At 40.9% G+C, this 18,100-nt stretch overlaps 1 protein-coding gene across 1 annotated transcript in view; it reads right to left on the reverse strand.

Annotated features, from left to right (window-relative positions):
* Window positions 1-397: 397 nt before the first annotated feature.
* Window positions 398-18,100, reverse strand: part of nr6a1 (nuclear receptor subfamily 6 group A member 1) — a 38,211-nt gene continuing 20,508 nt past the window's right edge. Inside the window, exons 2-9 of the mRNA XM_023342879.1 lie at window positions 16,944-17,174; window positions 15,335-15,390; window positions 14,314-14,474; window positions 13,041-13,271; window positions 11,468-11,722; window positions 7,815-7,936; window positions 7,577-7,729; window positions 398-2,047 (exon numbers count right to left, since the gene is read on the reverse strand). Coding sequence (XP_023198647.1) covers window positions 1,917-2,047; window positions 7,577-7,729; window positions 7,815-7,936; window positions 11,468-11,722; window positions 13,041-13,271; window positions 14,314-14,474; window positions 15,335-15,390; window positions 16,944-17,174 — 1,340 coding nt within the window. The 3' untranslated portion in view covers window positions 398-1,916. The remainder of the gene's footprint in view (window positions 2,048-7,576; window positions 7,730-7,814; window positions 7,937-11,467; window positions 11,723-13,040; window positions 13,272-14,313; window positions 14,475-15,334; window positions 15,391-16,943; window positions 17,175-18,100) is intronic.

Here is an 18,100-nt window from a genome sequence, read left to right on the forward strand (position 1 = left end):
GTGTTTTTGACCACTAAGATCAAGTGAATGCAGCATTATTCCCATTTTCCAGCTGATCCCCCAGTCTAAGACATTACATGTACACAATATTGTCCAGATTAACAGGGTCTGCTGTGCTTCTGTTAAAGATGACCATATGTGAACTGGTTCAGTGCACCAAACACAACCTTTCAAAAACATGGAGCTGCCAGGAAAACCTGGGGCTTTTTCCCAGTCTACCTTTGATTTCATCTCATTTTTAAAAAAATATTCTTATTAGACCTTAAAATCTGCTAAATATCAACATTATTATATTTGGCTTGATTTAACAGGACCACAAAATCTTACCAAGTATTTTTGTCTAGTTTTTGTCTAGATTATAAGTAAAATAATCTGCCATCGGTACTGGCCCTTTTTCATCAATACTAAGGAATTAATGACTTACAACAAGCTCCTGTATCTTGCTGCAGCAAGTAGTTAGTTTTACCTCATTTCAAGTGTACTGAGATGTCTGCATTAGAAACTAAAACACCAACACATGGTGAGATTTTGTGTTTTTGCAGAACTTCCAGCTGGTTGGCATGTAAGAAAACAACTAGGAGCTCAGCTGGTGTAAAGGGATTCAAGAGGTTAAAACAGCATTAGAATAATGTCCGATATTCATCACACATCGGACTTTATTGTCCAGGGTCGTGTGAGAATGGCTCAATATTAGCCTTTAATGTTGGAGGCCGACGTTAAAGGGAATCCAACTGACGGATTCTCTTTCTGTTCTGGTCACATGATTACTGACGCTGTGATTATTGTGATGTTCTTTGGTCGAAATGTCCTCTATAAATAAACTTTAACTTGGCAGAGCTCCACCAACATGACGAGGCTTTAGTGAACCAACTGCTCTGACTGCAGCCCATTTGTTGATTTTTCAGAACAAAGTGAAAGCTTCCACATGAAGGCAGTGTTGTTTGAAACCTGTGAGCCTGAAGCCACTTCCTGCAACTAAAACATGGCTCTGATTAGCAGCACTGAGGTGGAATTTTGGTGACCCACTTGTCTGCCTGGCTGAGGGTCTCTCCTCTGTTACATATTGATTAATTTCTTATCACCATCCTTCATTGATAAGAAAGTTCTCCCTTATATATATTCATTCTTTGTTGAGCTGTCAGCTCCCTACCCATTAGTGGGTGTTTGAAGAAAGCATTGCATAACACTTTGGTCTAGAAAGAAAAGTGAAACAAAAACAGCAAACCTAGCTACCCTCCCCTTCCCCTGCAATAAAGCCTCACATCCCTAGTCTATGATTGTAAAAAATACCCGTATGCTCCTTTTTCAGTGATCCCACAGATCCAACAACGGCCAACTTAACTCATGGAATGTTAAACGGACAGGACCGCCTCCCGAATACAGGATAACTGAGAGTCCATGCATATAAAGTAGCTAAAATTCTGCTAATGGATTTTGCATTTTCAGTGCAACACAACACTGATGTTTCTAAACTCTGATTTCTGCAGCTCATTTTAACATTCAGTCTCTGATTGAGATGTCAAAGCATCCACAGGTTTGATTTTAGACCGGGCAACTCTTCATTTCAAAGCAAGAAAAGGTACCTGAAAATAGCAACAACATCTTCCTGAGGTAGTCACAAATCACAAATGTGTCCTGCTGCCCTGTCTGAATAAAATAAGCTCTTTTAAAGTCTAGTCTAACAATGGCAACGGCGACACATTGAGCAAACTGGATATACACTTGTAAACTCCAAAGACCAATGCATCTTTGAGCATTTGTTTTGTACAGAAGATGTGCACAGTGTAAATCAGCATACATTCAGCTCTGTCGTGTAATAAATATATAAAGAAAAATATTACAAAAAAAAAAGAACTAGCTGCTTGTCACATTCACAGGAGGGGAGACCGGTCCCTAGGCTCGGCAGTCGGGATAGGTTAGTTTCCAGAGGGGGCGGTCGCGCAGGGCGACGGGCCGGTCCGGTAGCTGGTCAGGCTGGATTTGCAGGAGTGCAAGACTGCTTTAAACAGGAGGGGGAGCTGCTCCAGGGGGACGTTCACCAGCTTCCCTGGGAGAACAACCACACAGAGGCAGGTCAAACTCAGAGACACAACATCACATCCTCAGTTTTTAGGCTTAGGTATGCAGTTTATCCTTCAGCACCTTCCTGTAGGTAACCTTCCTTGACTGGAACACAAGAGCAGGTTAAACAGAACCTGTTAGATTAGTGAGCAGACGTCAGGAGGCATCAGTATCTCTTCTCCAGGTAGGAAGGACAAAATTATTTCACAATAACAAACCAAAAAAGTGCTTTGCTACTAATTGTCAACACTATGACAACTAGATGAAAAGGTTAGAAAAAAGTTTTAGCGAGGGAGAAGGAAGTAGTTCAGTTATGCTTGTAGATGATGTGGACTTTGGTGTGTTTGGGTTCTGTTTCAAAATTTGGAGATACAAACAAATCTAACGTTTCAATTCACTGTTGTTTAAAATGTCTTGTGATAATATTCTACATAGCAGGAACAAAGTAAAATAAAATCTGAAAAAATATATGTTTTGAAAGTTTTCTACGCCTGATTGGTCAAAGAAAAAAATCCTCCAATTTCACTAACTTCAACATATAAAAAAATAAAACTTTTTATTTCAGCTACACAGAACAGTAAATCCTTGAGCCAGTAGGAATAGTAATTATTACAATAAATAAATCAGTTTGTGTAAAGTTAAATGACCTTCCTGTCCAAATTAAATGTTTAAATACAACATAAATAATCACTTGACGTTCTGTAGGGAGTCTTTTCTCCTTAAAGTTAATTATAATTGGGGCCTGCCCATAGCAATGCATAGGGATGTAAATCCCTATGCATTGCATGGCAGGCCCCTATTGTTCTACACCTCAAAATAACTGCTGCCTCCTACTACTGTTAATGCGGTTCGTACGCTGCTTGCCCCCTCACAATATATATATCAAAACGTGCGGCTCAATCCCGTGAGGGGAGCTATTACTTTTGTTGGCATTTTGAGTAACTGTGGCGACATAATTAACAAAAAACGAGCCAAATTCAACTCAAAACAAAAGTCTAACTGACACAAAATAGTGTCAGTTAGACCCAAAATACACAGAATTTAGTTTGCCTCTCTGAGCTGCTCTTTAGAACCACAGTGATGGCAGAACGTCAGAACTACAGACATGGTGGAAGAACTGCTATAAACTCATTGCATCTCTGAATGGTGCTGTTTATGTTATATCTTATATGCATATCATCTAGTGGTGGCAAAAGCAACAAAATGCTACTATGCTCTATGCTCTGGACTTAAGATGGAGTACATGAACACATATTCATGACATACTTTGATTAAACTAATTTATCTTCGGTGTGATTCCAGTACCAAAAAATTAACTTTATACCAGGTGAGTCTCTCTAACCTGAGAATGTGAACTTGTACTGGGCTGATTCTGTGCCTTCAAATCATTTTAACAATACTATTGGAGAAGATTCATAACTTATAACTTATAACTCTGAAACAGGAACAGGTCTGAAAAAACAGCCTGTGTGCTACACTCAAGAGAGAGATTCATTTGCTGCATCAAAGAGTGATGTCATCACTGCTGATGTCATTGTTACCAGTAGAACTGAACATTTTAATGGTGCATTCACATCAAACACGTTTTGAGCATCAGGCGAGTCTGGTTTATATTCAAAGTCTATGTGAACGTTGGATGCACTAGATGTGTCAAACGCTCCAAAAGGTTCAAATTGCGCCGCACTAGAGGCTTGAAGCGCGATGCAATAGCCCTCGACGCGCCTCTACATAGACTTTGAATGCAAACCAGCTGCGCCTGATGCTCAAAACGCATTTGGTGTGAACGCACCATTATATGTCCAGTGTCACATTAGGTCAGTGCTTCTCAATTCCAGTCCTTAAACCCCCTGCTCTGCATGTTTTAGATGTGTCTCTGTTTCAGAACAGCATGACCTCTTCTGCAGTCATCAAGTACTGCAGTAGCATGTTAATCACCCACAGATTCAATCCAGGTGTGTGGCAGAAGGGGATCACCTAAAACATACAGAGCAGTGGGCCTGAGGACCAGAACTGAGAAACACTGCATTAGTTCTATCATATTAGGACCAAAGCCTGGTCCTAATATGATGGACTCATTGCTTTGGGTCAGGGGTAACATTTAGAGGTAAGATGCTAATTAAGTTTTAGATAGGGTTAGGGTTAGGAATAGGCTAGTATTGTGTAGGGTTATTGAAAATGTGTGGATTAGGCAAAATCACAGCTACTAAAATGAAGGAAATCAATGCTAAGTTCTAATATGGGTCAAAATAGTTTTGACAAACCTGTACAGCATTTTGTTTTCTAAATCATTATAAACAATGATGATATAATATTAGGGTGTTTTTCTGCCAGTTGTGTAGCTACAGTGTACTAGTAGTCTAATGTGTTGAATGTGCTGGGACACATTCAACACATTAGAAACCAATCAGAACCAAAGGTTTGCCTTTTGGTTCTGATTGGTTGTTTCTGGATAGTAGCAGAGCTAGATGCATTTTCACAGATTCTCTGTTTCATATTCTACTGTCAGACACTTTTAACAAATATTCATTCATCCATCATCTAACACACTTATCATTGCACACACACATTCACACCTTAGGACAATTTAGAGAGATCAATTAATCAAGCAATTAATGCCGAGTGTTAGCAAAACCTAGGTTTGGATAGTGACCTAGGTTAGTGCCACCTGGGTGTGGGTCGGCGTAAAGGCCGAGCCGGGCATAGATTGGCCTTCACGCCAACGCCAACATGAAGCCCCTTCATGCAACCAGTGGAGGTTGGTCGCATAGACGTCTGCCTTTCCTCGGACCTCCATGTTTGTGTGGAGGTTTGGCTTTGCGTGGACCCTTCTGTTTGCAACCTGGGTGTGGGTCGGTGCGACGGCCGAGCCACGCTATGCATGGAGACCCCTGGTTGATTGGAGGTCTGTCTTTCGTTAGACCTCCCTGATAGATTGGAGGTCTGTCTTTCCTCGTACCTCACTGATAGATTGGAGGTCTGTCTTTCGTTAGACCTCCCTGATAGATTGGAGGTCTGTCTTTCCTCGTACCTCACTGATAGATTGGAGGTCTGTCTTTCCTCGTACCTCACTGATTGATTGGAGGTCTGTCTTTCCTTGGACTCCTCTGGTCGTAGGGAGCCTTCTATTTGCAGGGGGACCTCTGGTTGGGTGGAGACTCTAGGACGGTTGTTTTCCAGAGCAAGTTTTAACTTCACCTTCAGGTCTGCAATCTGACCCTGCAGAGATTTCACTGTTTCCTCCTGTGCTTTGAATTTGGAAGCTTGCTCTGTGTGACTTTTGAGCTGCTCCTCGTATTTAAGTCTCACTCTGTATTCTTCTACCATGACTTCTATCAGACCTTTGTTGCGGAAGGCATATTTTTCGGCCTCCCTCTTGAAATAATCCAGCTGTTGAAGGATGCTCTTGTCGGCTGTAACTTTGGAAGAGCAAGAAACATTTGACACATCTTTAATCTCTGGCACGTTTCTTTGATGTTCACGTTTGACTCGCAGGTGATGTTCTTTTACTAACATTTTTTGCAGTTTTTGAATCTCCTCCTGATGTGATTTGACTTCAGCCTGATATGCAATCCTTCGGTCTCTTTCCTCATGGAGATCAAAAATCTTACTCTGCAACTCGTTTTTAAGATCGTCTACCTGCTTTGTGAGATCGATGACGTGTTGGCTTGTTTCTTCCACAACTTCCACTGAGGGGGTGATCTCGAAGCCAGCAGAGGGAGTTGTTTCCTGCTTGACTTCCAATGATGTTGGACTCTCAAAGTTGCCAGAAGGACCTGATTCCCCCTGGATCTCTGCTGATTCATCTTCCGGCTTAATGTGGCTGTCGCTGTCATCTTCAAAAGAAATGACTGCGTCGTAGTCGACTTGGATGTTGAGGTCCATCATGTCGACCCATGAAAGCTCAGCTGGAAAGGCTTCATGTTCACAAACAATCTGTTGTTGCTTCATGTCTATATTGTGGTAAATTCTTGCTTCTCTGAAAGGCGTGTAATATCTGGAATCGATATCCCGCTTGTTTCAATTAATTTCGAACGTGCTCTGAAGAGTGATCTGTCGCGATAGAACTGTGGAACAGGTCTGAGAAAACGCTGTCTGCGAGCTACATTCAAGAGAGAGACTCCTTTGTGGTATCATAGAGTGACGTCATAACCGCTGATGTCATTGATACCATTGGAATTGAACATTCTATCAACCTTATTCCTGGGAGGCTTACTGGGGAAACGATTAAGGGTGTTACTTCCGTCGCCCACCAGAAGTAGAAGTATTTCATTGTAATTTGGAGGGTTTTTGGCTAATCTATATTCATGATAGAAGTTACATCTCTGTTTTCAGTTATTGTACAATATTTAGTAAACTTGTTTATGGACACCGTCTGCTATCAAAGAGCTATTCAGCACACAGGGTTGTAATTATGAGCTTAATCACGGGGAGCAACAGTGACACCGCGTTAAGTTTTGTAAAAGAATTTCAAAAGAAAAGCCTAAATATTCCTCTCAGGGTAGTGCTAACTAATATTAGCCTTTACTATCTTTTTTCTCTCAGGTTATTGCACTGCCCTGCTGCGCAAGACAGTAAATTAACCTTAGCACAAACCTTTGCATTTCACTGCCCCCATTAGCATTAGCCTTTTCCCTAAAAGAAGCTTTTAGCTATTTTTCTTATTAGCCATGCTTAGTACACTGAATGGAGTGATGCTCCACATGCTACTGACAGCATTTTTGCTAATGTTAGCAGTTTGGCTCATTTTAACTTGTACACTAATTTCAACATACTGAATGGCATAAGTCCATGTTACTCAACATGTTTGTCAATCTCCACATGCTATTGAGTACATTGTAGCTTACTTTAGCATTGATGCTAATTTGTAGCATCAGAACGCCCACGAAGTGTGCCAACCGACAGGCACACTTTGGCAGGCCCCGTTTAAATTTCTTCAGAAATTTTTTAGTATTTTATATATTATATATATTTTTATTTTTTATATAGATTTTTTTTGTTAAATGTAAAGCTGTGGTTAATGTTTCCCTCAGCTTACTTGCTGACAAGCGCATATAAAAGGAACTGGATGGAAGACCCAAGAAGGAAACTGTTCTGCGGTCGCTGGGCAAGAATTCGATTTACGCGACGATCCGCTCAATACAAAACATCCAGGGCTATAGGACCAATGGGACCGGGTCAAACGAGCTGGGCTGGGCCAGACCCACAGTGCAAAAAGGGCTTAAGTTGTTTCCTTGACTGACAGCGCAAAGCCCCTCCTCCTGGCTCTGATTGGTTGTTTCTGACTGTGCATTTCTTCAGACGAAAGCAATAGCTCAGGGAGAAGGAGGAGATCCATCTTTTGACAAATTATCTGTGTCATACTGTTCCAACATGGTCACAGTTTTAACAAATATGGAAAAAACATACTTGTGTAAAAGTTACATACAGCTTTAGGTTAGACTCTTTCCTCTGGAATTCGGGTCTAAAAGTATGTTTGAGGAATCGCGTGTTGCCCTCTGGCTGCCTCAGGCCTTACCTGCGATGCAGCGGATCTCGGGCAGACACATCATGATCTCAGGAAAGCGCTTGGGCTGGTGCGGGTACTTGTACTCGGTGTAGTCCTGGCAGACGTACCAGTAGCGCTTGTTCAGCTGCTCCAGCTGGGAGACGTTGGACAGTCCTCTGATATCTGGACAGAGACAGCAGCGTCATGGTTGTGTGACATGGTCACGACAGTTTGGATTCAGTGACGGCAGACGGCTGCTCTTCATCACCTTGGTTGAGGAAGTTGATGGCCTTCATACAGGCGTACTCCTCATTGCTGATCTTCAATTGATGGAACTTACGAAACAGATATATCAGCCTCTCCATCACTTCCATCCCATCTTCACTGAAGCTGTGGGATCACACAAACACACTTGACAGTTGGACAGAAAAGCTTAAAATGGTTTTGTTTCTCTACACAGAATCTGTAAAAAGGACTTCATTTTTACAGATCCAGTAAAATGTTTTGGTATTTTTACTGTAAGACAAACGCTCACAGTATTTTGTGTGTTTCAGAAAAGAAGGAGGATTCTTTCAAATCCACTCAAAGAGCTGAAAACATCTCGTTCTCCCACAGATTTTCACAGGAAATAAAAACATTCATGAAGTTTAATTTTCCTCATCATCGCCTCCCTGATTCTGTGGCTCTTAAACTCCTAATCTCTAAGACAACGTTAACCATCGCTGCTGTAAATCAACCCCCACCCCTCCTGAAAGCTCTAAACTCAAAGGAAGGCTGTCCGGAGCGGCGCAGCACCACCATATATCACAGGGATGCGTGTCATAAAGTCAGATAATTCAAGCATGATTTACACATTCACCTCCACCTCCTTCCGCCCCTCATCAACTTTCTACCTGCTGTGTTTTTCTCATGCCAGACAGTGCTAGTCACAGCTCTGGCTCAGGGAGTCCTCCTGTTCACAGATTCCTTCTCTGGCCCTTCACCAAGAAAAATAATGTCCCTGTTGAGAGACGCAGGGCTCCCAGAGCAGAACGACTCGCCTCTGTAACGTGGAACATGGAACTCCTGATATCTACATCCTTCTTGGTGAATGATTAGGGCAGAAGTCCAGCAGGCTACCTGGGAAAGCCAACATGTTGTGTATGCCAACTGCCTGCACAAGACAGCCGTGGGAGACACTGATTATTGTAATGAGTAAGATAACACACACACACCCCAAAGAGTTATGACATTTATGAAAATGTTGCAAAGCCAACGACCCTGATCACAGCAGCTTTGTCTGAAGGCTCCTCCGGCTAAAGCATTTTATGTCCAGTAAATACAGAAACCATGTTAAATTTTGCTACTGTTTGATTAATAAAGGCTAAGAAGACAGTGATTTAAAACAGAACTGACAAGGAACAGCTCAGCAAAACTATTATTGAAGTGAATCATTAACAACTGTATCAGGTATGGAGTATGAGGTAAAGGCTATGAAAAAAATGATTACGAGAATAAAGCCGTAATAACATGAGAAAAAAGTCAAAGACACAACAATAAACTCGTTAGCAGAATAAAGTCATAATATTAATAGAATGAAGTGCTAATTTTACAACAGCTCTGGCAAAAAATAAAACAAAAAATTAAAATGATTAGTGTTGAGCACCTGATGAAGTTATCCTTTGATATCAGTTTTACAAATAGAAGCTATTTGATCTTTTAATACATCAGGATTAAATACTCTCCTTAAAATGATTTTTTCTAAGTAAGTTTACAACATTCTTTTGATATTTTAGTATCTTTGTTCTGATAATATTAAATAATTTAAAAGAAATCTAGTCTGGAGCTAATACTTGTAATAATAGCAGGTGTTTATTCGGTCAACTAACATGCAGAATACAAATGGCTTCCAACACTCAGGAACCACCGCAGTGAGGGTTTTATAGAAGCAACTGCTGCTACCCATCAATCTGGGGAGAGTTGTTAAGCAATTTCCAAAATATACACCGTAACTCATGGACTATCAGTTTGAACTTTTATCGAACATTTTGAACACTCTGTCAACAGTGACACAGCTAATATCTGGTTGTTTACATCAAGACTTAAGAGAAACTGAGGAAGAGTGTAGATGAAGTAATTCTGAGGCTGTTCAATTCCAACTCTAAAGAGAATTCAACTTTAGTGGGTGAGTATGCAGGAGGAAACTGAACATGGGTCAATGAGTTTTCCTGATAGGCTACTGGACTAGTGTTTCTAAGCATTGCTCGGAAAAACTATTTATATGTATTTATGCATGTTAACTGGTATGTATTTCAGTTTAGAAAATCGTTCTTTGTAAATATTTTATGGTACAACATGGACACCTGCTGATTGATTTTTAACATTTTTGAAGTTGGTGGGCGTGGCTTATATTCAGGTGAGCTCAAGAGAGTGGAAATTATGGTGGTGCACCTCATTTTAATACGAAACTGTTTTATTCAAATGTTAAAACATTTAGCTGTCAATCTGCTCAGAATGTACCACAATGTCTGAAATAATATATCAATTTGGCTTCCGTTTTGCTATGTACTGAAACATATGATTCAATTAGGACTGGGACTTTAACACACTCATTATGAATAACTATTCAAACATTAAGGCTTGGGACATTTGGGATGTTGGTGGTTTGCCCCACAATCGGCAGGTTGCCGGTTCGATTCCCATTGCCTCTGTCATTGTGTACTTGGGTAAGAGACTTCACCCACCTTGCCTGCTGCTGGTAGTTAGAGGGCCCGGTGGCCCGGGTGCACGGCAGCCTCACCTCGTCTTTGCTCTGCCCCAGAGCAGCTGTGTTTACTAACAGTAGCTCACTATCATCAGTGTGTGTGTGTGTGTGTGTGTGTGTGTGTGAATGGTGAATGACTGAATGTAGTCTGAAGAGCTTTGAGGTCCTCTGGACTTGATAAAGTGCTTTGCAAGTACAAGCTATTTACCATTTAACAACACTGTTAAATAAATACATATGTCAACCAACTTAATTATTTTACATATTTGTATGAGAAAACAAATGACTTACTTTAGTAATAACTGTATATGGAAAACGATGAGTAATGCCTCTAGGGGATGTTCCAGGATTCCTACATAATTCCTTCAAATCTTTCAGTTGTTTTCATCGGAGGTAGTCAGAGGGACATTTTTATGTCATAAAATCAACATTTATATGCTTCCAATACATGCCAGGACTTGTATCAGAGTTTTTTTTTCAACCTGCTGACTGCTTCACAAGAAAATCATAAGAAAAAAAAAACTATATTTGCAACTTTGAAAACTGTTCTGGTCTTTTTTCTCACATCTTGTATGCAAAGTATTCCCACTGAGAATAACTTAATTTTTTTTATTATATATCAAGAATAAAAAAAAAATTAATCCATTTATATGGAGAACAGAATTTCCATATTAATAGAGAGTAAATGTTTTTCAATGTTATGTTTTATATTTACCTGTACTTTTCCAAAGCTGGGAAATATTAAAAACAACTCCCACACTTTCAAGCATAGATAGGAATCCTGTTGTTCTGTTCCCGTTTTTAACACAATATGTGGTTTGTAGGCTGATAAGCATACCGCTAGCTTTCTGCTAACCTTGCCTTCTGGCAGGGGACTGGGTGTTCTGGGTGTTTGTTTCACACAACACATTCAAACTAAAGCAGCTGAATGCTGCAGCTGGCAGCCTGGTTCCAGACAGAACTGAAGCTGGAACAAAACAGATACTGTCGTAAGTTTGTAAAGCCCTGTAGATTTAAGGGGGTCAGAAGTGATCGCTCCTAGTGACATCTTTGACATTGTACAAAAACTGGTTAGGTCATTTCATCACCAGTACTGCAGATATTATGTTCAAATGCAAAAAGTAACACCAAACACGAATAAAGGTTACTGCAGCTCAACACCTCTCTACGCCACTCACCCCTGCAGCTCATCATCAGACGGCGTGTATTTGGCAGTGACGTCGGCCAAGTCTCCGAAGATCTGGGCGCTGTAGATGGTGAGGCAAGACAGCAGGATGAGCTCCTGCCAGGTGGAGCTGAGCAGGCAGGTGTAGTCCTCTATGGACAGCTCGCAAAAGAAAGGCAGCTTCTTGATCCAGGAGATCTGCCGGAAGAGCAGCTCATCCGCCAGGCGACACAGCAGGGCGAACAGCTCCACCTGGGTTACCTTGTACCTGGGATACACCAGGCAGAGCGACACATGATGTCACACTGCTGCTGAATGGCTGTCACGCCCCTCACAGATATCTTCTGGTTTTGCTTTATTCTTACACTTTGTTTCAATTATCAATTTCATAGACAAAGACACATTTAAATGATGATTCTATTTATAAAGAGAAAATTAAATATCCAAATCCAGGTGGCTCTATATGAAAAAGTAATCCTAACAACTGGCCGGGTCATCCTCTATACCAACAACAACCGATCAAGTGTTTTCAAACCAGGAAGTGAGCTTTTACATCGCTGCTCTTTGTTGTTTTCATGAAGCGTTATTGGAGGGTTTCTGAATGGTCTGTTAAAGGTTAGCATCATGTCACAACATCTCAATTGGACTTAAATCCAGACTTTGACTAGGCCATTCGGTTTACAGAACACTATCCATAACTTGAAGAAGCCAAGCAGCCTTCCACCATCACACTATTGCTAGGCCTGTCATGATAATAAATTTTGCTGGACGATAAAGTGTTCCAGTAATTATTGTGATAAACGATAATAAAGCCACACACACAATGTGTTCTGAGACGTCTTGATGAACATCAATAAGGAACTGGCTTTTGTGTTCTTGGTGAGCAGAGGTTTTCAACTTGGAAACTTCCATGGATGCCATCTTTACCCAGTCTCGCTTCCTTTTGAATCCTCAACTCTGACTTTAGCTGATGGAAGTGAAGTCAGCAGAACTTTAGGTGTTTTTCCTGGTTCCTCTATGACCTACTCCATGAGTCCTTCATATGTGAGGAGAGTCATCAATCCAGGGAATGTTCTCCACTGTTCCATGTTTTCTCCATCTGTCAATAACAGCTACTGCTGTGGCTCTCAAAGCTTTAGAAATGACTTATCAACCGTTTTCAGACTGATAGATTTGAGTGAAGTTTTAATCTATTTGAAATTTTAACATGATTGGCTTTTTGGGGTCTTAGCCCACTTTCATGCCGACTTTAATATAATCAAACAGCTTATATTAAAGTGATTTCTCAGTACTACAGCTCTGAGTGTTCCTCTTGAAAACATATTCAATCACATCTAAATCATTATTTAATCAGGAAAGCAGGTACTTTTCCACGTAGGGCGAGAATAGTTTGGGAGCTTTTATTGCCTTAACACAAAGCATTGGAAAACAGCTTTTTGGATTAACTGGTTATCTTTGTCAGACATGAAATTTGTTTGATGATCTGAAACGTTTCAGTGTGAGGGCTGGGGGGGGAGCAAAACAGAACAAATCTGTGACCCCTTCCAGCACTGAATGTGTTGTGTGTTGTGCAGTCAAAGACTTACCCGTCCTCTATGAGCATTGGGGTGGTGAGGGGGGACAGGTCCTCAGCAGCCACAAGCTGCAGCACCAAAGGGTGGGACTGTGGGTAGAGGCTGCGGGGCTGCGGGGTCAGCAGGCCTGATTGGGCTGCGTAGCTGAACAGGTGAGGCAGGAGCTGGTAGTGTGTGGACATGGAGGTGTTGATGTACTGGTCCCTGAGTGCTGCCGTGTAGCCATTCATCTCTACAGATCGACTGAATGAAAAGAGTCCGCAGGTTAACTTGGAGAGCATAAGTCAACTGCTTAAGTCAGGTTATCTGCAAGTTTCAAATTTAAGATGTTTTAAGACATTTTTAATGCCAAATTAAATTAAAGACTGAAAAACTATAAACATACAGTATGATTGGGGGATTCTGCTGTATTATAATCAACCATACCAAAAGTGATATTTCTAGCCAGTAGCTAGTTAGCAGTAGCCTTTAGGAGCCTCAAGTCACAGAATTTAAGGAAGACGTCTGCACGTGACTCAAAACTTTTGCCAGACAGAAGACGACTGATACGAGATTAAATAGTCTTGCTACAACATTTGAGAACAGTGACTGATATATTTAAGGACAACTTGGATTTTTAAAAATGAATTTAAGACATTTTAAGGCCTTAATTAATGATACATAAATTTGAGACTTTGTAAGGACGCAGGGAGACCCTGTATGTACCTTCATTTGAATGAGGTGAGTCAGTTACAGCTAAAACTGACCCTTCACTGGTCTTAGGTCTTGATCTAAGGAAGCGCAGCAGAGCAGCTCTCCTGTTTTTATTGAAAAACTTTGAATTGTTTCACAACCTTCCAGAAAACAATTTAACATTTTGTGCATACTGAAGCCCAGGTTTTCTGGAACTGCTGTTCATTTCTGCTAAGATTCACTCAGATAAAACAACTACTGCTCTGAATAGCTATCAGACAATGAGAATGCTGAGATAAACCGAATGTTTACACAGAATGAGACTAAAATAAATGCCGTCATGCCGGTGCCTAGACAATATTTGTCCTTGATGAGTGCAGACGACGCGCTTGACTACGCAGCCGGAGAAGCAGATAGTGCAGCAAGTTCTCAGAGTTTGTCATCGTCACCAAGCCTGAGCGAAGGGGGGAATGTTCAGGCATTCTTTGGCTGCTGAATGCCTTCATTAAGTTGTGGGTGAGAAAGTGTTAGACTGTCAGGGCCGGCTCATTATCTCAATGATGGGGGCAAGTGCTGGGACTGCTGTGCAGAGTAGGTGAGCCGATCCACTCACTTGGATGACAGAGTGGAGGCGGGCGACGGCTGGTTGCCCTCAGAGGCTCCGTTGCTGGGGGAGCTGTGGTCGCTGTCGCCGTTGTTGCCCCAGGTGTGCTCCGGGGCATCCTCCTTGAACTCCTGCCCTGACATGATTCGCTCTATCTCCTCTTCTGTGATCTGAAACACACAAATAAACCCGCTTACAGAACGCTCAATGAAAATCGGTGTTTTTCTCAGCTTAATTGAAAAGCGGTGACTGGCAGCGTGATGCTTTTTACTCAAGCGGCGAGGAGCAAGGACACAATCGCACAATGAAACAGGGAACTAGAGGAGAAAGAGAATGTGTGTGTGTGTGTGTGAGATAGTGTTCAACTGAGTGGCACACAGGCCTAAAATAATAGGATCCTTGCAGGTCAGAGCAGCCAGAAACACAAATAAAGGCCTCAATGAAAGGCCTCAGCACGTGGGGTATCGTAGAGAGGACTGGGTTCAATTCGCTTTCACTTCCATCAATTCGGCACATAAACCAAAACAGGCTATTTATTCCATATTAATGAGTGAAAGGTCCTCTTTCCGGTGGGGGGCAGAAATAAAAGGGATTTTTTTTTTTTATGGAAGTGGGCGCTGCTGTGTTTTGACTCTGTGAATTCAGCAGGAAAGAATCGAACATATCACTTTGGTGAATAGCGCCTCAACGCCACTTGTCCTCATGTCCGCTCAGCTTCTCTCACTCTCCTCCATAATGAAGCTGCAGCTGAATAGGAATAATCAGCAGCTGCATGATTGGTGATATAACAAGGTCAGGGCTCATTCTCATAACTCCACGAGAGTCCCTATGGTGAAACGAGTAGTGATGCACTACTGCGCCACTCAGACCCTTACAAGCTGTCATTTAATGAATGGTTCAATTTTTAAAGGGGCTCTCTTTATGCCAGGTATTTATGGGGATAAGATAGAATAGAATTGTGTGTAGAAGTGGTTCTGTGTTGGCCTGAGGTCAGAGCAAGTCACATGAAGCAAAATTTGAGTTGATTTACCTGCACAGGCCCGATGCTTTTGTTCCTCCCTCCTGGCATGCCGTCCTCCCTGATTGCTGTGAGCCACAAAAAAAAAAAAAAAAAACAGAACCCACACTTGTTTATATGAGTATAAACAGTAAGTATAAGAGCACTACCTAGTGGCAAAAATGGGATTTTTCTCTACAGCTCTGGTTTTCATCATAAGCCACGGATGACTTTTATTTCTTCTTCTTCCCTATTTCTGAGTGAAATAAAGGAAGAAATTCCCTACACGATTTAAAACTCATTTGGATTTAGTTAATGTCACTGCAGACCCAATATAAACTAAAAAGTTAATCATTCAGGAAGCCCATATAGTTAGTAAAACTTTTACCCCACTAGGGGGCAGCATGCGGCCATAAAAGGCCTTGGGTTAGGCCTGAGTTCAGCTGCAGACCCCTGACATCCGAGACATTTCTGCTTCAGGAAGGGAAAAATATGACAAAGAGCTCGGGGGAGGTTTGTTTGGTCTCTAAGTTCAGAATGACGCTCTGAGGAAAATGAAGAAACAGTTTCCTGGCTTCACAGCAGAACTGATTCAGTGGCTACTACTAATACTTTGGGATTCATATTAAGGTTTTGGGTTTTTCCACAAAAGTTTCCTCAGTGCTACATAAGAGCTGGTGTTAAAGCTAGTTTCTAGCTGGTTCTATAACAAGGAACCAGATTAGTTTTCTGTAGCCAGACACCCAACATCAGGCTGTCATCACATGACCCAAAACATCTTCTCCAGTAAATGTTTGATGGGCAGGGTCACAGGGCAGAAGGAAAGTTTACCTACACAGTCTTGTTACCTCAGCAAACATTAGTGCTAGCTAGCATCACCAGCTTCATTATTAAACATTATTATTTTAAAAAATCTGCGGGCGAAAGGTCTTGCTAATGCAATCTCATCCAAATTTAGAAACAGTAGTTAACAGTTCAATGCAGTTTCACGCAGGAATAATATAGACCAGCTGCTAATAGAAGAACCACAGACTAGGCATGAAAAAAGTCATCAGATTCATTGTGATGAATCGATTATTGAAATAATTGTCAACTAATTTGCCAGTTAACTAAACATTAACTGGAGTATCCAGATTCAAAGTCCATTTGCTGTCAGACTCAACACAGTCAGAGTAGTAATTAAGCAAAAACTGTACAGTATGAATACATTTTGCATTTAAGGTAAAAAAAGAAAAAAAAATCAATCAAGTATTCTCTAAAGGAATGTTCTTATTGCATTTAGGGGAAATAAAATGTTTATTTTCTCATCTCAAAAAGGATTTGATTGATTTTTTCTATCTACATATTTTACTATATTTATATGTATAAACAGTCAAATGAAAAATCTGCAGAATGTGGCAATTTTTTATCCAATCAATCAACTAATCATCAGAATAGTTGATTACTAAAATAATTGTTAGCTGCAGTCCTAACTCAGACACTGTTTATAAACTAAGAGAAACTAAAGGCTCAGCACTTGAATCAACCATCCAGTCTAGTCCAACTGTAAAAATATTTTAATATTCTTCTTTTATTTACGTCAGATATGGATCATAGATAACCTATTTGCTTAAACTGATATATTTGTTTAGATTTTGCTTACCTTTGCGGTTCATCCCCATCTGCAGACACTTGAGCAGACGGCAGTACTGGCAGCGGTTACGCTGCTTGCGGGACATTTCGCAGTTCTTGTCCCGGCTGCAGCGGTACACCCGCTTGTTGCAGATGCTGCGCTTGAAGAAGCCTTTGCAGCCTTCGCAGGAGATGATGCCATAGTGCAGACCTGTGGCGCGGTCTCCACAAATAAGGCAAGTACGCTGGTCAGCTGCATCATCTGCACATCGAGTTTGGGGGGGATAACATTTAAAACCATTATAGCAATACATTTTGCTACTTTATTCGCAGTTACACAAATACTGATTTAATGGTAGGCAGTGAAATCTTTGTGAAAGCCACATTTTTTTAACTGAGATCATGGGAGTTGTTTGGGATTTGGTAAGGTGACCCAGCAGATTCCTCAGCTAGGACCATGGTTATGTGGAAATTAGGCAGTAACAGGAACTCGGATGGAGAACTGAGATGTCTTAAGCATGTTTTATTCAGGAGCCCTGGTGACTCAAAACGACACAGATGACTTTTTCACAGTCTCTCCCTTCCCTTCCATCAGCAGCAGTATTTTAGAAGTGCAGTGGCCTCTGGAGCACAGAACTGTTCATCTGTGGAAAAGTTCCCCAGCTAATCAGTACAAGTCAACCTGTAGCATCCAGATTAGAAATATTGCTTATTGATTAGGATTCCCATTAGTGGTTACTAATCTTCCTGAAGTCCAACTGATAAAATCACAAAAATATTCATATAACATTAACATATAATATGCATAAGATTAGTCGTACCTCAGATTTTACAAATTGAACACATGAACCTAGATATAAAAAAATAAGATTTAAGACAAATAAGATTTCTATGCTCTTTTGTTCCATCCGAGTTGCTCTGTAGACAACAAATTTTTGTAGCACGTTTACAATTAAATTTGTCTCAAGAGTATCTGGTAAAATGCTAATGTATTTGATCAGGATAAATAGGATTTTTTTGTAAAATTATTCAGGTTTTCCTGTTAGTATGACTTTCTTTATAATGAGTAGATTATACTGCAACCTAACTTTCAATAAAGACCAAAATAAAATGGGGTGTATTTCAATAATACTTGTAAAAAATTGACATCTCAACACTGAGTATCCAGCATTAGTGTTAAGATGTCCA

Source organism: Xiphophorus maculatus, chromosome 11, assembly GCF_002775205.1.
Source record: "Xiphophorus maculatus strain JP 163 A chromosome 11, X_maculatus-5.0-male, whole genome shotgun sequence".
Classification (NCBI taxonomy): Eukaryota; Metazoa; Chordata; class Actinopteri; order Cyprinodontiformes; family Poeciliidae; genus Xiphophorus; species Xiphophorus maculatus.